The sequence below is a fragment of the Durio zibethinus genome, chromosome 13, assembly GCF_047325235.1.
Source record: "Durio zibethinus cultivar Kanyao isolate XHJ-2024 chromosome 13, ASM4732523v1, whole genome shotgun sequence".
NCBI lineage: Eukaryota > Viridiplantae > Streptophyta > Magnoliopsida > Malvales > Malvaceae > Durio > Durio zibethinus.
In genome coordinates, this window is record NC_143174.1 from 21,410,411 (window position 1) to 21,433,442 (window position 23,032).

General features: G+C 34.7%; 2 protein-coding genes across 11 annotated transcripts; both read left to right on the forward strand.

Annotated features, from left to right (window-relative positions):
* Positions 1-680: 680 nt before the first annotated feature.
* LOC111303010 (polyadenylate-binding protein-interacting protein 7-like) lies at positions 681-5,836 on the forward strand. 6 transcript variants are annotated; one of them, XM_022898985.2, is made up of 8 exons: positions 681-787; positions 1,626-2,011; positions 2,144-2,165; positions 2,256-2,518; positions 3,140-3,590; positions 3,696-3,766; positions 4,511-4,635; positions 5,062-5,836. In XM_022898985.2, the coding sequence occupies exons 2-8, from the start codon at positions 1,721-1,723 to the stop codon at positions 5,354-5,356; spliced, it is 1,518 nt and encodes a 505-aa protein (XP_022754720.1). In that variant the 5' UTR covers positions 681-787; positions 1,626-1,720; the 3' UTR covers positions 5,357-5,836. The 6 variants fall into 6 exon arrangements, with proteins under 6 accessions (XP_022754720.1, XP_022754721.1, XP_022754717.1 ...); XM_022898986.2 differs by having other exon boundaries at positions 2,147-2,165; XM_022898982.2 differs by having other exon boundaries at positions 1,626-2,165.
* A 1,301-nt stretch (positions 5,837-7,137) lies between these two features.
* DCL3 (dicer-like 3) lies at positions 7,138-22,988 on the forward strand. Of its 5 annotated transcripts, XR_016326575.1 has the most exons (26): positions 7,218-7,701; positions 7,810-7,990; positions 8,098-8,211; positions 8,512-8,646; positions 8,766-8,835; positions 9,183-9,247; positions 9,347-9,478; positions 9,582-9,734; positions 10,123-10,252; positions 10,377-10,482; positions 10,559-10,751; positions 10,832-10,992; positions 11,125-11,343; positions 11,452-11,717; positions 12,218-12,489; positions 12,586-13,103; positions 13,184-13,278; positions 14,145-14,371; positions 14,461-14,670; positions 15,361-15,825; positions 16,044-16,316; positions 16,547-16,873; positions 17,501-17,619; positions 21,445-21,643; positions 22,242-22,350; positions 22,510-22,988. XR_016326575.1 is itself a non-coding variant. In XM_022898991.2 (25 exons), exons 1-25 carry the CDS (start codon positions 7,550-7,552, stop codon positions 22,715-22,717), a joined length of 4,980 nt encoding a protein of 1,659 aa, XP_022754726.1. In that variant the 5' UTR covers positions 7,138-7,549; the 3' UTR covers positions 22,718-22,988. The 5 variants fall into 5 exon arrangements, 3 of the variants coding, with proteins under 3 accessions (XP_022754726.1, XP_089598159.1, XP_022754729.1); XM_022898991.2 differs by lacking the exon at positions 17,501-17,619 and having other exon boundaries at positions 7,138-7,701; XR_016326576.1 differs by lacking the exon at positions 22,242-22,350 and having other exon boundaries at positions 7,171-7,701.
* The last annotated feature ends 44 nt before the right edge of the window (positions 22,989-23,032 follow it).

Sequence of the window (23,032 nt, forward strand, 5' to 3'; positions counted from 1 at the left end):
ATTTTAATGAACCTAATTTTTAATTAAAAAATATAATTCAAGTCTTTTATTTTTTAATTAAAAATATCACCACTTTTGATTTGAAATTAAATTTATAAAATTACGTTGTTTAACAAAAATTTTGAATGATAATAATATTTATATTTGGTAAAAAAAAACCTTCAATTTCAGCACATGATAAGGTTGTGAAACGGATAGAATTTGATAAATTTAATAATTTAAAATACGATAATATGATATAAAATTAAATAAATAATAAAAAAATTTTAAAATTTTAATAAAAATAATAAATAAATTTAATAAAATAAAAAATATATTATATATTTTTTATCATGAATTATAATATAAAATATGATATAAATATATAAAATTATTAATATTTTAAACATTAATTCTAAAATTAGGTGATAATAAAATTAGAAAGAGAGAGAGAATTATAAACAAAAAAAAAAAAGAATAGAAAAGAAGTCAAATCCAGTGGAGAAGGGGTTGGATGACTTGTTTTTTATTTTTGTGGTGGTGCTGGTAGTAGCAGTGATATTAAAGAAAAAAACGAAGACAGAGAAAAAAAAAAAAAGAACAGAGCTGTGAAACAAAAAGCTGAAATAATATACTGCAGCCAAAAAAAAAAACAAAGCTCAAATCCCAATATATTAATTAAAAAGAATATCCAGTAGACCGTCTTTGTTTGTTGGTTCTCCTTTATCTGCTGTTTCTTTTTTTTCTTTTTTTTTTTTTTCTCATCTGATATCTTTAGCTATGGATCCTTTCGATTTGTTTAGCAAAGGTATAAATTTCTCATTGAATCTCTCGATTTTTCATTTTTCTTTCTTCGTTCTGTTTATTTCAAAATTTGACTTTTTTATTATATTTTTTTGTTTTTGTGGTGTTGGATTGACTTGAGATCTCTGATAATTACTAACTAGGATAATGCAAGATTATAGCTTTGATTTATGCTTGCTTTTCGATTCAATTATTTTTTAGGTAGAAACGCTTGATATATATATATATATATATTTGGAAATTTGATTGTTGTTTTTATAATTAGGGTTTTTAATTACATGAGCCTGCTGTTTAATTATTACTTGCGAATTTTGTGCTTTCCTTTTATCTTCAAGTTAAAGTCTTGTTGGTAAGTGAATTCTAGGGTTTTGAACAGTATATTGGCATAATTTTGGTCTGTTTAATCCATTGAAAAACTCGTTATTTAACTCATAATCGTGAATCAAGATTATTTTGATGTTGTTTATAGGAAATGATAAGCTGTAATTTCCATTCAGTTGTTAATTAATTATAGTATTACTATTATCTATTTGTTTCATTTAAAGCAGTGGATTTTGCATGCACAAGAGTTAAATTGTTTATTTATTTTTCTATTATCTTCATCATTGCTGTCGTCATGATTCGTCATCATCATTATTTTCATGGAAATGATTATTGTGAAAGTTTCTATGAGGAGTGATGTTGAGATTTTGTGGTCTTTTGGGTATTAATCTCATTCTAGATTTGGTAATTAAGTTATTTTCTGATAAGGTTTGGTTTATTGTATGTGTGTTTGTCTTCAATTAAAGATTCTTTTGTAAGTTTGACTTATTAATAATGTAATATGATGGACGGTTTTGCAGGTTTTGGTTAGAGTTAGTGGAACTCTAGGTTGTATCCTCTGCATCAGTTTCTTTTATCTATGTAGAATCTATATATTTTTCAATTGAAGTAAAGAATGAGCTTATCCAAGAAAGGGATCCAAATTAGTGACACAAAACTAAGTACCCCTAGCAAGGTAACAACTTTGAATCCTAATGCAGCAGAGTTCGTTCCCTCTTCTCTTAGGTCAACATCTTCATTAGGAAGCACCAGTGGAGCTCATGCAACAGCTAGGTTTGCTGTTTCTGGGACTATAGGAAAAGCAGTGCCTGATCGGTCTGAGTCTTCTGTTTCCAATATTTCTGATGAAGAGGCTCATCAGTTCTGGCGTCGCCAGCTCCCTGATGACATTACACCAGACTTTAAGGTTAGTAATGAGGATGATTCTCAAGGAATTGGATCTGGGAGCCTCTCTTTAGCAGGTTTGTCCTTGCATGATGGTAGTGAAGCTTTAAGGTTTCCTGCTTCTGCTGGTGATGGATATGTATTTGGTGATCAGCAGGACCTGCTGCATCATTATGGTAATGATAATAACTTTGCTGAAAAATTGAGATATCCTGCTTCATCCTTTCAAGAGGATCCTACTTCAGCTAGTGTTTTGCATTTGCCAGTCAAACCTTGGGACAAACAATTTGTTAACAGTGATCAGCTTCTTGGCAATGGGAAGGAGGGACAACCATATAATGGAAATTCTAGACAAGGGTTCGTTAATGATCTGTTGGGTGAGCACACAATTATGGATGATACTGAGATGAATCCTATGGATTTTTTGGCTTCTCAATTCCCTGGATTTGCCGCGGAAAGCCTTGCTGAAGTTTATTTTGCCAGTGGTTGTGACTTAAATCTGACTATCGAAATGCTCACTCAGCTTGAGGTTAGTGTTGCTCAACTGTTTTTAGTTGGTTTCAAGTGCTTGTATTTATCCTTTGTTTGAAGATGTAGTGATGCTTCAGTTGTTTGCATCTTCAAGTTTTTATATTTTTCATTTTCTGATTATTAATTGCGTGACAGTTGCAGAACTACTAAAGGAATGGTTTATGGTCCAAATCAGGATGCAAAAGATTTTTCTTAACTTCAGTTTTTGCTGTTCCTTAATTCATACGCTGAAAATGTTTTTGTTTTTCTCTTCTTATATAATATTTCTGGGATGTTGGGAATCTGCTGTGAATGCCATGGATGATTATGGTTTGGATGCCAACTGTGGTTTGACAGGGAAAAGCTGGCTCCTCATAAACTTTTGAGGTGACTCAATTCAACGATGGTCATGTATGTAGCTTTTGGTTCATAATATATTGTAGCCTCGTATGGAGGGGTAGTTTTTCTTTATGGGATTTTCTCCTCTTGTTTTTTGAGGTTATGTCCTCTTAGGTTGTTGTTCCATGCTTTGTGGCTCACAGGTTTCCAGCATCCTAAAAAATTATCAGTATTTTTGTTGTCTGTTTTCTCCATCTTAAGATCTTTTAGCATTCCTTGGGTTATTTTGATTTTATTGCAGCTTCAAGTTGAAGGTGGTTTCAAACAGAACCTGAATTCGAAGATATTGTCAGCTCCCAATCCAAGTACGCTAGATTTTCCTGCACTTACTGTGTCAGATGGTCAGAGAGGTCCTCGAAAATATGCAGGAGATGATCTTCAACACAGTGCCAATCCTTATCGATCATCTGTCAAGGATAATATTCTTATGCTCAAATACAATTCTTCCCTTCCACCTAGAGGTGCCATAGATTTTGTGTCAGCTGCCAGGAAAATGGCTTCTCAAGATTCCGGAATATGGAAGTATGATAGAAATGGTTCTGCTGATTCAACTATTGGGTCAAGTAGAAGTTCTCATGGGTCAGCTAATACCTACAGTACTTCACCTGGAAGAGGGTTTTATGCTAATAGGTTGCAGACTCGTGGTTCAGCTTGTTCAGCTCCTGTTTGGCTTGAAACTGGAGATGCAGTGGGTAATATTCTCCATTTCCTTAAGTTCATGCCTTTAGACAGCTTATAATAGGAGTGATCTATGCCTTTTTGCATATCTATTTGCCTTAACATTATTGAGCTGGCAGCAAATTTGTACTCTGAACCGCGGGAAGAAGCTCGAGACTATGCTTGTTTACGCAATGCATATTTTGAACAGGTATCTCCTTGGAAATGTGTTACACATATTAAACTGATTTATTTGTAGCTTTGACATTTTTGTTAGCAAGCAATGGAATAAGTTGTTTAACAATGTTTCAGCCTAATTCTCCACCACTTTTTTTCCTTTTGTTATTATTTTTTTCATTTATTTGTGCTCCTTTTGCAACCTGGGAAATGAGTTCCCTTTTTTAGTCCTCTCTTATATAGTGGTTCAAAATTTGCTTCTGCATCTGTGACTACCTTTTTTTGTAACTTTACAGTTGTCCGCTAAGTTATATCAGACATCAATTAGCTTAGCTACATATGCAATCAAATAGAAATAATTAATAGAATATGAACTCCAATAGTAGTCCTCCCATCCTCTCTTAAGGTAAGCTTCATGGTATTTCATGTTGAATAATGCAGCTGTTTGACTTTCTCAAGTTGGGAAGAAAACAAGTGTAGTGTAGTGATATTTTGTTATGTATATAACAATAGAGTATCAGTCACAACTATTGTTTAAGAATCCTGAATGAGCATGTGTTTGATGAATAACCCTTGCTTTCCAAAGTTGGCGCTATTACGCAAAGTACAGAGTGCATCAACTATTAGACAGGTAGAAGGCAAATTTCTAAAGTTTGACAGCTGTGCTTGATGAAGTCTGCTCTAATAACTCTCTCTTTCTATATCCTACACTGAACTTAGTCCGCTCAACTTATCCATATTGTTAAGTGATGCTACCTTTTATATATATTTAAAATAGGCACATCAAGCATTCGTCATTGGCAATAAGGTTCTAGCAAAGGAACTTAGTGTGAAAGGACAACTGCACAATATGCATATGAAGGCAGCTCATGGAAAAGCTCAAGAATCTATATATGGCCAGAGGTTTGTCATTTCTTTCCTGTTGCACTTGGTCCGTTGACATGGTGGTTAACAGGCTTCAACCCATTCTTTTGTTGCTATTGTTGTTATTGCTTTTAACACTGTTTATCAATGGGTTGGTAAGATATTTTTCTGGCAGAGAATAAAAAAACATTGGTTGCTGACATCTGTGGGGTTAGTATTCATGCCTTAAGTATAATTGGTTCCTATCTGTCACTTCCTTCACTCCACCCTTTCTCCTCTCTCTATCCGTCCATCTTTCATACTCACAGCTCTGATGAATTAATATACCTGAGTTTGTTAGTTATGAATCTTGGTAATTCTCCTTATTATTGCAGTAATCTAAATTCTTGTTATATCATTTTATTATTTTGGTGGGCATAATACTAGTTTGTTCTGTGTGACTGTTTATGAACTATAATAATATAGGAACCCAGTTTCTCCAGAGAATGTCAGAGGGCAGGAGCGGATGATAGATCTGGATGGGTTGCATGTTAGTGAAGCCATTCATGTACTGAAGTATGAACTATCAGTGCTCAGGAGCACAGCACGGGCAGAAGATCAGCGCCTGCAGGTTTACATATGTGTTGGAACTGGACATCATACCAGGGGTTCTCGTACGCCAGCAAGGCTTCCAGTTGCTGTACAGCGTTATCTCCTTGAAGAAGAGTGCCTTGACTTTACAGAACCACAGCCAGGACTACTTCGAGTTGTGATATATTGAAGCCATGAAATTGACAGATTGAGGTATAGGAGTTTTTGACACAACAGAAAAACCATCAGGTTATAGTCGCTTTAGTCATTCTTGTACATGTAAATGGAAGAGAAAGTAGTTGAAGCCTGAACAAAAAGTGAAAAAAAAAAAACGAAAAAGGGGTTTGAAAAACAAAAAGAAAAAGAGAAGCGAGGTGAAAAAAAAGCCGCAGCAGCAGAAGTGTATCATTAATGTTTAGCCAGGTGACAGCAGCAATTGCATTTTGGTAGCATCAGGGGTGGCTGAAACCAGCCAGCGACTTCTTTTCTTTTTTTTTTTTTTTTTGGGGGGGGGGGGGGGTGGTTGTAATTCTGGGATGTAGAAATGAATTACACGCTGATTGTACGATTCATGAAAAGTAACTCTTGTGCCAAAATTTGCTTAATGCTGTTGGAAGTCAGAGCAGCACTATGCGAGGGTTCATGCTGAAATTTTGACGTTTCTTTTCTATATTCTTGTCTGACCTCTCAACTGTCAACGGTATGGAGTTCGACTGTTTGAGTCGCTTTTCAAAATCCTACTGCTCGTAGGATGTCATCTGTTGATGACCATCCCCCAGGCCTGATCAAGTGCTAACGTGGCACGGTGATAGACTAGTTGTCGTTAAATTCAAGGGAAACACCGTTGGAAGTGCATTAGTTTTGCCGTCCAGATCAAACCAATGCAAAATAACACTACCAAACAATTGGATGTCAAAGGATAATTTATATTCTAATTTGTTATATCCCATGGCACTAACTTGACTCCGGTATCTTATAAAATATTGTTGGTTCCATTCCTTGAGAGAAACAACAGTTAAATAATTACTACATATTAATTTTTTTTTTTCAGTTTGAGCACATAAATCTTGATATCCAGAAAAGAATCATGCCCTCTTTGGAGCCACTTTGGTAAGGCCTCTAGAATCGGATAAAAGAGCAACCATTTATTCTCTGTTTTTTATCAACCATATCAATTTTGTGATCATATATCGGAATGAAGTCACCTCACACTCTTTTGATATAAATGTCATCAATCGTATTATTTATTAATAAAGTATTACATTTTTAATTTAAATAATCAAAATTCAATTTTTGCACCAACGAAACTCACTCGAGCTTAAAGTTTCATTGGCCACAAGGAGGTTGGTTAGCACCATTTGTTTTGTCCTTTAAAGGGTGTACTGTATGGTTGAGTGATGAGGTGACAAAATCACAAAAGCCGTTTCTTCCTCTACTGTTGAAAACCCAACACACAGAATGTTCTTCTACGGTTTTGCTTGCTCAACCAACAGTGAACACTTCTTTGTTTGCGTTTGCGCTTTGGTTTGGGTCCCATTTAAGAAACTGGGGCATTACTGTGTCCAACAAAGTGGGGCCGTCTTTGCTCTTTCCACTACCGCTCGTGAACCAAACAGCTTCGGTCCAAAATTTCAAACAGCTGTGTTTAACCTGAATCCTGACACACGGTTCTTGATGAGTTACAAGTATAAACAACAAAAAATCCAAATATATCCTCAAATTTCAATAAAAAATAGAATTAAATTCCTAATTGTTATATTTTATATTTTAAATTATAATAATAAAATTTTTAAATTATTTAAATTATAATAATAAAATTTTAAAATCAGTTAAAAAATTCAATTGAAAAACTTTTAAATTATTTTATAAAAAATCTAATTGAAATAACCAAAGATTAATTATGATTTTTTAGATGTTTATCAACAGTTTTAAATAATAAACATATATATTTTTAATCCTGAGTGCGACGGTATAATAAAACTATTCGTTCACCCACCAATGACCAGTGCTTCTGGTCTAGTTTATAGCAAGGGTTAATTGCAGACCGTGCCGTGTTAGGGGAAGCAGGGGCAGGGCTCTTGAATCTTGATCATGCGTCCAATTCCAAGGCCTTAGTCTCTCATTTTTTTTTTTGGTCCATAAAAAAAAAACAAATAAGTTAACTAGAAATCCCAAAAACAGTAAATTTTGTAGAATCAATGTCCTTGGAACAATCCCATTCACACCCCATTTTCTCGAGTTTTCTCACCAAACAACTCTTCCTTTAGGGCTTCACGTATTTTGTGTGTTTTCATCTTATTCATTCTACTCAATCCCATTCAATAAAATTTTAACCTTTTTTTTTTCTTATTCTTTTTTCATTGTTCTTTGTATAAATATCAACATGTATTCTCCAAAGGAGAAGGATAACCCTCTAAAAAGAAGCTTCAGTGAGATGAACTCAGGCCCACCTGATGTTATGATTTTAGACAATAATGATCCTGTTAAGGAAGACCCTTCTTCATCTTCAAATCCTACGGACTTGAATCCTAGAGGGTTTGCCCTTTTCTTTCTCTCTCTCTCTCTCTCTTTGTTTGAGTTTGGGAATTTTTAGTGTCACTAATGTGGTTTTTTGTTTTTTCTTTATTTGTTTTTGTGTTGTAGGTATCAATTGCAAGTGTATGAAGTTGCAAAGAGAAGAAACGTAATAGCAGTGTTGGATACAGGTGGAGGGAAGACAATGATAGCTGTGATGCTCATCAAAGATTTTGGTCAAGCTATCAAGTCGACTGACAATAAAAAGTTGATTATTTTCTTGGCCCCCACTGTTCATCTAGTCAATCAGGTATGCTTTTTAGTCCTGGAAAGTTAAATTTTTTTTTCTGGTAATGCGAAAAATTGAACATTGAAGTTTTTGTGTGTGTGTGTGTGTGTGTGTGTGTGTGTTTGCAGCAATTTGAATACATAAAGATTCATACAAGTTTGGAAGTTGAACAGTACTATGGAGCTAAGGGGGTTGATGAATGGAACTCAGATTGTTGGGAGAAAGAAATAAAGGGGCATGATGTAAGTTTGCTTTTTAAGTAGCTCGAAGAAGGCTATTTTTTATGCTAATTTACTAAACCATATATCTGTTAGGTTGCCTGGAAATCTCATTTGTTTCTAGCATTCTCACTTTGAGAATCCTCTGTCTTGTTCATATTAATGTTTTTTTTTATGCACCTCTAGTAGATAATTTTGTAAGGGCACATTGCAAACATTATTCCTTGATAATGTTTAAATCATTCTTCATATAATCTTTTTCTTTCTCTCCACTTTAACATCAAGTTATAGCTGATGTGCACTTGTATATCCTTGATCTTGTAGGTTCTGGTTATGACACCTCAAATTCTACTGGATGCCTTGAGGAAGGCTTTCTTGAGTCTAGAGGTGGTGTCCTTAATGATAATAGATGAGTGCCACCGTGCCACTGGCAACCATCCATATGCAAAAATAATGAAGGTCAGCAATCCACATCATTTTTTGCAAGAATTTAATGACTATTTACTTTATTTTATTGTTTCATCTATTTGTTTTCTTATTAAAAGTGAAAGCATTTTTGTGTTCTTTCTTTTGTTTAGGAATTTTATCACAAATTTAATAACAAGCCAAAGATTTTTGGAATGACAGCATCGCCTGTAATTGGCAAAGGTAAGATATTGTTATTATTGTTTTCCATCTGATATTGAATTGTTTTCTCTTCATAAGGTTATCCTTTTGTTTAAATTCCCATGTGGGTTGAGCTTTGTTCCTATTTCAAAAGAGTGACTCCAAGATCTAAAAGATGGTTCATCAATTATTTGAACCATTGATGATCAGTTGTTAAAGAAAAAGAAAATGAACTTGAAATTTAGAGCCTTGTCCTTCTCAGTTTATTTGTTGCAGAAATATTTCACCTGATTTGTTTTCCTTATATTCTTTATATGATATTTGGGATTTGGATGCTATATATTTGGTTCTATGCTTTTACATAGTTTTTGTGACTCAACTTTGTGCAGGTGTCTCATCCAGCAATGATTGTGCTTGTCAAATATCAGAACTTGAAAGTGTTTTGGATTGCTTGGTATTTATTTATTTGTTTAATTTTTGTGGTTAGCTATGACTGATTTGCTGGAAAAGCCTATGTTAATACGAACAATATCTTGAATATGTGCTGCTGCAGATATATACTATTGAAGACAGGACAGAGATGGAAGCATATGTTCCTTCTGCAAAAGAAAGTTGTAGATTTTTTGATCCAACACAGTTTTCTAATTTGGATTTGAAAGCAATGGTAGAAGCCTCTTGGTTAAAGGTATCCGAGCACTTATATAAGTGATTCACATGTGTGTGGAAATATTTTGTTTGCTCTTTGCATGTGGGGATGTTGAAGGCCTTCTATTTTTTGTTCTGGATAGACAGATGCTTCATTGTCAAAGCTGCAAGGCTCACTGCAAACTTCTTATACAGACATCAATGATAAGTGTAAGACCCTACGAAAGCGATTATCAAATGACCATTCCAAGATTCTGCATTGCCTTGACAATCTTGGTCTCATATGTGCTTATGAGGTATGATTGAGCTGTCAGTAAATTTCAACTAGAGAGGATAGAAGACTGAATTGAAGATGAATAGCGTTCCTCTTGTTTTTATCTTACCATATAAAATTCAGGCTGCTCTCATAACTTTTGATTACTATTTATTTACTGAGATAGAATTCGATTCAACTCAGATAGATACATTAATCTAATAAGCAATTGACCAAGTCAGTTTGACAACAATGCTGTATTGTGTTTCTTAAATATCCACCTAAATGTTTTAATCTTCCTTGTAAATATGTCAATTTATACAATCACCATAATTTAACACATATAAGGTTTGTTTAGGTTTACATTGTTTGTTTCTTCCGTCTTCCAATTTGCTCCTGAGGTGATGTGCTTTCTGTTACTTCCTTCATAGGCTGTTTATATCTGTCTAGAGAACATCCCTGACACCAAAGAGGAGTGTGAAACATATAGAGAAAGTGTGTTGCAGTGTAAAAATTTCCTTGAAGAAGTGCTACATATAATTGGGGACTCCCTTCCCCTCGGTATGTTGTGCTGTAACTTTTATCTGACTTCATCTGGTTTACACCATATTTAGAGAAGTTTAAGTTCACTTGTCTTTGGATAAATTTGTCTGTCACTAATATTATTCTCTTCTCATCCCTTCAGGTGATGAAAAGTTTCTGAATTCTGGGTTTGACCATTTAAAGGCGGTAGATCTTGGCTATATATCTCCAAAATTGCATGAACTACTTCAACTTTTCCAGTCATTTGGGTAATAGGAAGCTTCAGTGGTTGGTTTCTTGGAATATAATAACAATGTTGGCTTACTCTTACTTTTGTGGTTGCAGAGAAACTGGACAAGTATTGTGCCTCATTTTTGTTGAAAGAATTGTTACTGCTAAAGTAATTGAAAGATTTGTGAAGAAAGTAAGCTATTTATCACATTTCGTGGTTTCATATTTGACTGGGAGTAGAACATCAGCTGATTCCCTGGCACCAAAGATGCAAAAGGAAACGTTGGAGTCATTTCGATCTGGGAAGGTATCTGATATTTTTATATAATAGCTTATATTCACTGATGTTTAGATAGTTTATGGTCAATGATCAAAAACTTTGCACAGGTGAATCTTTTATTTGCTACTGATGTGGTTGAGGAGGGAATTCATGTACCAAGTTGCTCCTGTGTGATACGTTTTGACCTGCCCAAGACAGTCCGGAGTTATATACAATCTCGAGGAAGAGCTAGGCGGAGTAATTCCCAATTCATCATGATGCTAGAGAGGTAAAATTGTGTTCCTTGTTAAGCATGCATGCGTTGCTTGTCTGTAATACTTATGACTCTCTGGAGATTTCTCGTCATATGCATCTCTAATATATGTTATAATGGCATAGAGTCTAACTGATGTATTGACAGGGGTAATGTGAAACAAAGAAATCAAATATATGATATAATCAGGAGTGAATATGCAATGACAAATACAGCTATAAATAGAGATCCTGATCTATGCCTTCTAAAAGATTGTACATTCGAAGAAACAAATGTTTATGTTGTGGATGCTACTGGAGCTTCAGTTACTGCAGATTCTGCTGTTAGCCTCATGCATCAATATTGTGAAAAGCTCCCTGGTGATAAGTATGCATGCTGTTTCTTGTTATTTTATCGTTGCTTCATTTTCACTTTTCACTATATTTGTGTAGTTTGTTGAAGCCATTAATCTCTTATATTTTCTGTTAAATGTAGGTATTACACGCCAAAGCCAAGTTTCAAGTTAACATTTTCTGGAGGGTTATATGAGTGCAAATTAACATTACCTGTTAATGCAGCTTTTCAAACAATAGTTGGTCCTCTATCTAGGAATTCTCATTTAGCAAAGCAGCTCGTATGCTTAGAAGCATGTAAGCAGCTTCATCAAATGGGTGCATTGGATGATCATCTCATTCCATCCATTGAAGAGCCTTCAGAAGATCATTGTATTTCTAAAGGAAAAGATTCAGATTCAGGTGCAGGTATATACAAATAAACTTTCAAAGTGTGAAACTGCTGTTTAATGATTCATTTTGCACCTTTGGTTTCGAATGCGTAAGAAAAATCCATATATCTCCCATTATGGCTTGTGATAAGTAATGTGGGCTTGAGTTCAAAATTGAACCAAACTGCTCATTAAATGAATAAGCACTTTCTCATCTCCTTGTCATCATCTGCATAAAACATGTGCCCCTCTACTTGAATCAACACTATTCAGGATCATGGGAGTAATAATGGAAAATGAAAATACTAACAATAGACTGCTTTTTTACTTGCTGATTATTTGCTTCTCAAGTTATATCAAGGAAAAATCACTAAAATTGTCTACTTAATTTCTGGATATAAATATTTGTGTTTGGGATGTCTTAGTTATTGCTTCTGCCTGTCTTTCTATTTACTACCCCTGTTTGCATTTTCTAGTCTTTTAGAAAGTAAATTGGGTTCATATTCCTGTTTTTCCTTTTTTTTTTGTGGTACAAAGGAACTACCAAACGGAAGGAGCTGCATGGAACAACCTGCATTCATGCATTATATGGAAGTTGGCGAGAAAAACTTGATGCTGTTGTTTTCTTTGCCTATAAATTTGACTTCTCATGTAATATTGTTGGTGTGCATTATTCTGGATTTATTCTTTTAATTGAATCGAAGCTTGCTGATGATGTGGGTAATATTGAATTGGATCTTTACTTGATTGGAAAGATGGTTAAGACATGTGTTTCTTCATGTGGGCAAATGCATTTGGATTCAGAACAGGTATAAACATAATGTTGTAAAATTGTTTTTGTTTTTTTTCAAAATAATGTACTTGCTTTTAATCTCGTTCTTTTGTTTTTATTTTCTTCACTCTAGATGATGAAAGCAAAGCGCTTTCAGGAATTTTTTTTTAATGGCTTGTTTGGGAGGTTATTTGTTGGATCTAAAAAATCTGGAACATCAAGACAATTTCTACTTCAGAATGAAACAAGCTCTTTGTGGAGTCCATCCAACATGTATTTGCTTCTGCCCCTTGAGGATGGTTCAAGTAATGAGTTGAGAATAAACTGGCCAGGGATAACGGCTTGTACATTTGCTGTAGAATTTTTAAATAAAAATTCATTATTAGTCGCTGATGGCGATGGAGGCAATCCATCATTGAACCATACTGGTTCATCTGTGACAGAGTGCAAGGAGACCAATGTAATCCACTTTGCTAACAGTTCAGTTGATGTTAACAATCTTAGTAATGTGGTAGTATTGGCTATTCACACCGGAAGAATATACTCCATCATTGAATTAGTGAGTGATACATCTGCTGACAGTTCTTTCAATGAAATTGTTGATACTGTCTCATCAGAGTTTGCTACCTTCTCTGAATACTTCCACAAAAAGTAAGTGATAGGTGATTCCATCTACTGTTCTTATATTTGCATCATTTTATGGTTCCAATGACAACATTTGCTTTGCTCAGGTACGGGATTGTGCTGAAACATCCAGGACAGCCTTTATTGCTGTTGAAGCAGAGTCATAATCCGCACAACTTGCTTGTCAATTTTAATGATGAAGGTTTGTCAAATTTTTTGCTACATTAAGAATAAGAAGTTATGTAGATGTGATGTTCATCATGTAGTTTTGGAAACCAGTTCATTATTCTTAAGACATTTTGCTACCTCTAATCCAACAAAAATGGAAGTTCCTGTTCTGCTTACCACTTTATATTCTCTGAGTTTTTAAGCCTGTTTAAAACAAAGAATCAGCCGGAAGAAGTATAAACATAATCTATATGTCTATGTTCTTTTCATCAGTTAATCATGCTTTGTGTAGAGCTCTCGAATTTTCATGTTGGTTTTCCAGTTTCATCATCTAGTGATGCCAGATTTTTCATGGGGTAAAGGAGCTTTGAATATAGAGAGAAGGTAGTTGGAGGGGAAAATAGGTGGTATGGAACATATTCCTCATCTTGAATATTATTAGAGTGTCTGTGGGCGGTAAGAGAAGCAGGGTAGTTATTACTCACCACCAGCCATTTACTTAACTAGCTTTGCCTGTCCTCTCTTCAAAGTTGTACATGGTAGAACAATAGAAATAATCTTCTGGAAGAAAGGAAGTATTAGAGTTGAAAACTGCTGATTGCCCCTCATAAGCAATGAAATGGAGAGAAAGAAGTTTTGTTATTTTAGGGGTGACATTAAAGTTTTAACTTAAAAGTTATTGTCATTTACCGAATGGTTTTCTATTTCAGCATTGTTAGCAATTTTGGTTTAGTTACTCCGTGATTGCATGCATCATGAAACAAAGATTTTAATAAAAATAATAATTCAGTGATTGATTTTCAATTTCGAACTACTTGAATAGGGTACTTAAGTTTGAAATAGTTCTAACTTTGTACCTTATCTTCACATGGTTTCTAATATTTTCCCATTACTGAGCAGGTTTTTCAGCTAAGGCATCGCAAGCTGGCTTGGTTAATGAAAACCCACGGAATCATATCCACATGCCCCCTGAGCTTTTACTTGTCCTTGATGTCCCAGTAGGTGTTCTAAAAGCATTTTACTTACTACCATCATTGATGCACCGGCTGGAGTCCTTAATGTTGGCCAGTCAACTTAGAGAAGAGATCAACTTTCATTCCAGCAACTTCGATATCCCAAGCTCATTGGTTTGCTCTATCATTGTCATCTAACTTTGGCTGTTTCTGAAATGAGTTGTTCCTTTAGTAATAATTTGATATCTTTTTTATACTAATAGATCCTGGAAGCACTAACAACACTTAGATGTTGTGAAAGCTTTTCCATGGAGAGGCTGGAATTGCTTGGCGATTCAGTTCTAAAGTATGCTGTGAGCTGCCATCTCTTTCTTAGATATCCCAACAAACATGAAGGACAATTATCTGCCAGGCGTCAATGGGCAGTTTGTAATTCAACCCTGCATAAGTTGGGAACTGACTGCAAATTACAGGTGCCATTTCCTTATTTCTGCTTGAATCCTTCCCTTGAATCACAGGCTCGGCATCATGCATAGGCTGAGATCCATTTTTAATGGATGTATTTTCTTTGGGGCAACTATTAGTGCTCGCTACTGGGATATCATCGTTCTTACTGATGATGTGCATCTAATATCTCAAAATGTTATCCCCCGTATAATCTGCTACCCTCTAATTGTATAATTTTCAAAGAAATGGTTTACAGTTATGAAAGCTATGTTTTCCAATGGATATTATTTTTTAAGCATTACAGAGCTTGTGACAATTACTTCACAAAATTATTTAATGTTTGTGCCATATTGTGGGACTTCTAATCATATATTATGATCTTTTGTGCTTGCAAGCATGCAGAATGGTATTTTTTCTTTATTCAGTCTAGATATTATCATCAGGTTGTGCTTAATAAACTTGTTTAAATAAAGAAGCATCAACTATGCTTGGACTTTTCCTTTGAATTATTTAACATATCCTTTCCAGTTCTTGCTATTATTGAATATTGGAGTCTATAATTTAGGCTCTGAAATATCTGTCAATTCTATCCATTTATTAATCTGTTGAAAACTGACTCTTCTGCTCAACTTTCTGCTGTTTCTACCTGTTTTGGGAATTTTATAAGTTTTATAAACTGTTATTTGGTTACATTGCTTTTATTTCTTATATAACAGGGATACATTAGGGACAGTGCTTTTGATCCCCGGCGTTGGGTAGCTCCAGGACAACGATCTCTTCGCCCTGTTCGTTGTAAGTGTGGGGTGGACTCTCTAGAAGTTCCTTTAGATAAAAAATTTCAGACTGAAGACCCGAAAATTAAGGTTGGTAAATCCTGTGATAGAGGCCACCGATGGATGTGTTCAAAAACCATATCAGATTGTGTTGAAGCTCTCATAGGAGCATACTATATAGCTGGTGGACTCATTTCTGCCCTCCATATGATGAAGTGGCTTGGGATTGATGCCGAACTTGATCCCTCATTGGTAGCTGAAGCCATTAATCGTGCATCCCTGCAATCTTATGTCCCCAATGATGAAATCCACATTATAGAGTCAAAAATTGGCTACAAATTTTCTGTTAAGTTTTTCTTACAGGAGGCCTTGACACATGCATCTGTGCATGAGTTCTACTGTTACCAGGTAGTTACAGAAGTTCTCTACTTGTCTTATGCTTGAATTCATGTTTTATTTTGTTCTTTTCTTATAAATTTAAGTGGGTTTTGGAGTCCAAGGACGAAAATTTCTGGTAGTCTGGAAAGCTTGTGAATAATGTAAATACGAGTACGTGGTTCATATAACTTTATATAGCTTTAGGTCTCTCGTGAAGTCACCTTTTACATATTCAAAATTTTCTACAGAGGCCCGAATTTCTTGGTGATTCTGTGTTGGACTTGCTGATCACCCAATATCTCTACCACAATCACACTGACATAGATCCAGGAGAGTTGACTGACCTGCGCTCAGCTTCAGTTAATAATGAAAGTTTTGCTCAAGTTGCCGTGCGTCATGACCTTCATAAGCATCTTCAACATTGTTCAACTTTACTATTAAACCATATAAGTGAATATGTACAGTCCTTCCCTGAATCTCATGACACCACCGGATCAGGGCCAGGCATAAAAGGTCCTAAGGTATGTTCAAGTATTTGTTTATTATTAATCTTTTTATAGTGAATAATTAGAGATACATTATATGGCTCTGTTATATTCCATCGCTGTTTTTGATACAGCTTCCGTGTATACTATGTGGCTGCTAGAATCACTCTATATAAATAAGTTTATGACTCATAGAATTTGCGCAATTATTGACCATAGGGATCTTTTTGATATATACTTTACATTCTCTACTTTCTTGACAACAGGCTCTTGGAGACCTGGTTGAAAGTATTGTTGGGGCAATTTTGATTGATACCAACCTGAATCTGGATGAAGTCTGGAGAATTGTTGAACCACTTGTATCTCCAATTGTGACCCCTGATAAGCTTGAGCTGCCTCCACTTCGAGAACTGAATGAACTATGTGACTCTCTTGGATATTTTATAAAGGAAAGTTGTATAAATAAGGGGGAAATAGTGCATGCTGAGCTTCGGTTACAGCTGGATGATATTTTGTTGGTTGGAGAGGGGTTTGATCGAAGCAGAAAAGTAGCAAAAGGAAAAGCAGCTTCATATCTGTTGAAGGAACTTGAGGTATGTGCTTATTAAACTTGCCGAGACATGGAAAATGAGTGAGGCTGGTCATGGAGAGATCAGCCATTAATTTCACAATGATTCTTTAATTCCCCACATTCACTCACCCAATCAAAATTTTCATATATATTTAATTTTCATTTATTTTTGTTCTGGTTTATGCTTAAAATTGTTGATGATATGCATGTCCAGTCTGTTTTTCTCTTGGTGGATTTGTAGAAAATACTCCTTTTAGCAATCTTATAGCATGATAAATTTTTTTATAAATATTTTATTGATATTATTTGTGGAAATCTGATCTTCATTATTATTTGATTAGTTGACTTTGTCTATTTAGTTAAGTCTCTTATTTTTAGAATAAGGAGTGATTTGGGTAATTACACCAAATCCATTAGATATTTTCCTATTATGTGTGAAGAGTAAATTACTCATTTGATTAGCTGTTTTTATGCATGAAAATCTTGGGTTTTAAGGTTGAGAATTTTTAATCTTTAGCCTATATATTTTCATGCAATTCTAGCTTTGTAAAAAGAAAAATATAGAAAAATAGAATAGTTTTGTTCTAAAGAATTCTTCATGGTATCAAAGCACGATCTGAACTTTTGAAAATTTTCACTCGGAGTCTAGCATGGCCAGCGGAAGGTAGAGCTCGGCGTCAGAGGTTACCTCTAACTCCGGAGCTAATGTTTTCCAATCACTATAGAGCCTTACCACTCCTATTGGAACAGATTCTTTAGCATAAAAAGGTAATTTTCTAAGTGTCTTGAGTATAAAGCTAGAGAAATCAAATTCATGGATTGTGAATTTAGGAGTTTCAGATCGGGATGCATCTATATTTAGTAAATACAACCCATGTCATTAAAATTTCACAGTTCGCATTGTTGATTGGTCACTTGTAAAAGTGGCCGGTACAGGTTTTGTTAAGAGATAACACTTGATTTTGTCTGTTTGTCCCAAATCTAAGTTGCAATCTATTGTCTATAAACAAACTTACAATAGACCTTAAATGCGTTCCTAAATTTTTTCTAAATATATCTGAATTTCAGGATTTGGACTTAGGGAAGATGATTGGCAATGCTAAGATGTGTGTAGGACTTTATATCCTAAGAGCTAATGATTGTGAAAGACAATATCAAAAGACTTCTTATGTGGCTTCATCTTTTAGTAAACTATCATGTTGTGCCACTATCGGTTAGATCATCCAAATTTTTTATACCTCAAAAGGTTGTTTCTCTCATTATTCAATAAAAATCCTAATAACTTTCAGTGTAAAGTCTACCAACTATCCAAACATACCCATACCACATATCCTAATCAGCAATCATCCCATCCTTATCTTTTTTAATAATACATAGTGACATTTGGGGTCCCTCCAGAGTAAATAACATTACTGGCCCTAGATGGTTCACACCAGGGTTACTTGGGTATTCCTTATGAAGCAAAAATCATAAGTGGGCCACCTATTCCAAAACTTCAACAATATGATTCAAACTCAATTCAAAACCAAAATCCAAGTGTTGAGAACTGACAATGGGAGAGAATACTACAATTCAATCCTTGGATCATATCTAATGAAGCCTAGTATAATTCATCAAAGCTTATGTATCGATACACTTCAATAGCATGGCGTTGCTGAAAGAAAAAACTGACATTTGTTGGAAGTTGCAAGATCCCTCATGATGGCTGCCCATGTACCTAAGCATTTTTTGGGTGAGGCTATTCTTACCGTTACATATCTTATAAATAGAATGCTTTATCGGGTCCTGAAATTTCAAAGCCTTTGCCAATCCCTTCTTGGTTCCTATCCTCATATTCGAATGAACTTGTCTATTCCCATTAAAGTGTTTGGATGCATTGTATTTGTTCTTACCAACCAAATTAGATCTCAAATCCATCAAATGCATATTTCTCGGATACTCTCCAAATAAAAAATGATACAAGTGTTGCTCACCAGTAACAAAGAGATTCTACCATTCCATGAATGTTACCTTTTTAAAAATTAACCTTATTTTTCCAAAACTACCATTAAGGGAGAATCCAATCACACGAGAATATCAGCTTTGGGAAGATCTTATTATTGAACCACCAAACACTTCTCAAACTACCTTTCAAGTCCAAATCATCTAACTAGATCCTCCAACTCCTTTTCAAGTCCAAAACATCCAACCAGATCCTCTAAGCTTGAAGTCCACACAAGGGAAAATAAACAAAGAATTGATTGTCTATTCAAGAAGACATAAAACTCAGAAGGATCTAGGAGAATGTACACCTTCAAAGCAAAACCAAGAATTTGAAACGATTCCAGAGATACTTGAAACCAACAAAATTAACACTCTTACTGAATCTGATTCAATTGAATCTTTTGATGATCTTGATCAACCGATTGCTCTACGGAAAGGTGTGAGATCATGTACTCAACACCCAATCTGTAATGTGGTTTCTTATGAAGGTTTATCACCCAATTATTAGTTTTATATTACCACACTAAACAATATGCAGATTTCGAATAATATTCATGAAGTACTCATGTAACCAAAATGGAAAATGATTGTTTTGGAAGAAATCAGGGCCCTCCCTAGAAAAGAACAAAACATGGGAGATTTCAGAATTATGCAAAGGGAAAAATCTAGTTGGGTGCAAGTGGATTTTTATTGTCAAGCACAATGCAAATGGAAGTATTAACAGATTCAAAGTTCGCCTTTGTTGCAAAAGGATTTACTCAATCTTATGGTGTTGATTATGAGGAGATGTTTGCTTCAGTTGCTAAACTTAATTCAATATGGGTGTTATTATCATTGGCAGCAAATCTAGCTTGGCCATTCCGCCAACTAGATGTCAAAAATGCATTTCTTAATGGCGACCTATAAGAAGAAGTCTATATGGAAATCCTTTCAGGATTCAAAAACCAAGACAATTCTAGCAAGGTATGTAAACTTCAAAAGTTTTTATATGGTCTCAAACAATCCTCACAAGCATGGTTTGATAGACTAACAAAAGTGATAAAGAAGTATGGTTTTTCACAATGCCAGACTGATCACACCATGTTTGTCATACATTCACCTGAAGGAAAAATAGCCATTGTTATTGTCTATGTGGATGATATTATTCTTACTGGAGATTATGTGGAAGAAATTAGCAACCTAAAGAACCTCTTAGCCAAAGAATTTGAAATCAAAGATTTGGGAGACCTCAAATATTTTTTGGTATGGAGGTAGCTCGCACAGGAATGGTATCTCTATTTCACAATGTAAGTATGTCCTAGACTTACTAAAGGAAACTGGAATGCTTGGATGCAAACCCGCTGGCACCCTTATGAACACAATGAATAAGGTAGGAATGGAAGAAGGAAGTGCACCAACAAATAAGGGCAGATATCAAAGACTTGTTTGGAAACTCATCTACCTATCTCATACAAGACCAGATATCAGTTTTTCAGTTCGCATGGTAAGTAGATTCATGAATAACCCAACCGAAGAACATTTGAGGGCTATGTATTGAATCTTATAGTACCTAAAGAAGAATCTTGACAAAGGGTTATTTTTTAAGAAGACATCAAGTCAAAATGTTGAAATTTATACTGATGTTGATTAGGCTGGATCAGTTATTGACCGAAGATCAACTACTAGTTATTGTACCTATGTGTGGGGAAATTTGATTACTTGGCGAAGAAAAAGCAATTTGTGGTGGGTAGAAGTAGCTCGGAAGCTGAGTGTAGAGCTATGTCTCATGGCAAATGTAAGGGAACTTGGCTGAAAAGGTTGCTAGGGGAGTTAAAGGTTTCTGCAGAAGAATCCATAAAGATGTACTACGATAACAAAGTTGTCATAAGTATGGCAAAGAATCCTGTTCATCATGATAGGACTAAACATGTGGAGATTGATCTTCACTTCATTAAAGAGAAGATAGAGGAAGGAATTGTTAGATTAATTTATACTTCCACATGTCTCCAAACTACAGACATACTTAATAAAGCTCTCTCTCAAAACCACTTTGAGAATCTGAAGTCCAAGCTAGGTATGATTGACATCTACCACCCAGCTTGAGGGAGAGTGTGAAAATCTAATCTTCATTATCACTTGATTAGTTGACTTTGTTTATTTTAGTTAAGTTTCTTAGTTTTAGAATAAGGAGTGATTTGGGTAATTACACCTAATTCATTAGATATTTTCCTATTATTTGTAGAGAGTAAATTATTCCTTTGATTAGCTATTTTAATGCATGAAAATCTTTGGTTTTAAGATTCAGCATATTCAGTTTTTAGCTTATATATTTTCATGCAATTCTAGCTTTGTAATAAGAAAAATATAGAAAAATAAAATAGTTTTATTCTAGAAATTTCTTCATTATTTTATAAAGAGCAATAGCTGAAACTTTTAAGACAAAGGCTCTTATAAAATAAAATTTCATGGACAGAAAAGGTATAATTTTATTTCTATATGGAACCATTATGTTTGATTCCCTTTTAGGCTTTAGTCAATTAGGTATGAGTAATTAATTCACTAAAGCATGTTTTGAATTGATTGTTGGCATTCACATTGGCAATGCCTGTTACTCAATTGTTAAAATAATAGAATAGAGGAATCTCCCGGAAGAAAAGGAAACAGGGCAGTATAAATTCCTGTCAAACCACTGATGATGATACGTTGGAGCCAACAATCCATCAGAGGCGAAGGAGAGCTGAAATTCAATTGCTTGAAGAGTCAACTACATTTCGTTCCCCAACTTATGATTCTTCAAAGACAGCATGCAGTACTACCCCTGCCACCCCAGGTATGCAACATTCAGTTGTCTTTTTTCTTTTTCTCTGATTGGTTAACGAGTTTAGATTATTTGAAGTATTAGTGATTTTACATGATTATATGATAATTGTTGAAGGACATTAACTTTAGTTTATCAAGCCAACTGAATGAGCTCACCAATTCTGTACAGTAAACCAAGGCCTGGAACTAAAAAGTTGAAAAAAATCCTTTAAAAAAATGTAAAAAATCATTCTTATTCTGTTAAACTAGTTCTTTGCATTATTCTTCTAGCAAATGTCTATACACATGTAATTCCCTCGTCTTTCAGTAGTAATTACTAATTAATAATTACATGATGTTATTGTCTAGAAAATCAAGCTGATATAATAATGTAGGTGCATGTTCAATAAATTAGTTTGGGTTTAAATGTTAAATGTGCTTTCATTGAGGAAAGAAGGATTCTCCATCATATCTGATTGGTTTTAACATGCTAAGAATTAGGTATTGATGCTTATGATTTTTTGCTTTTCTCCATCTGGAAGATCTGCTTTATGCAAACTACCATCCCAAATTTAGAACAGAATAATTAAACTACACTTGACATCTCTTTCTCTCTCTATGTTTTCAAGTTATTGTAATAAACACAAAGAAAGGAGGACCTAGGACCACACTTTTTGAGCTTTGTAAGAAACTGCTATGGCCTATGCCTACATTCAAAGCAACAGAACACAAATCAGGGTACTACTTTTTCTTCTCTTTATTTGTTCTAAACCTTGAGATCATTCTTAGTTTCTTATCAATATTCATGTATATGATCCAACCTTATGGTAAGGTTTCATTTTTTGATCTGCTACTACTTTTCAGTGTTTCTGGCCTCATTACCACTTTTCCTTGCAGTACTCCGGTCGAAATTGGCAATGGTGCCGAGAGAAAAAAGGGATTTGTCACCTTTGTATCAAAAATCACCTTGAATGTACCAAGATTCGGCATTATTGAATGCACTGGAGATGCAAGAGCTGACAAAAAAAGTTCTTGGGACTCTGCAGCACTTGCTATGCTTTATGAGCTTGAACAGCAGGGGCAGCTCATCATTGGCGAATCTTAACAAGTCTACCAGCCAGCTTTCAAATCCAACAGTCGAACATCTCAATTCATTTCTTTTTACAGTCTTTATGAGTGAAGGTGATCTGCGATAACCCGACTGCCCAGTTAGTAACCTTGAGTCATGGTGTAAAATGTAAGCTGTGAATGTCAGTGTCATAATATTCCATTTAGTGAGCTAATAAATATTTAATGGGTTAATATGTAATTTGGCCCTAAATTATGACATTTCATGATTTAATATTTATAACAGAATTCCTGATTTGGTATTTTAATTTTTGTTCAATCACGTCATTTGCTCTAGGTTGACAAGATATTA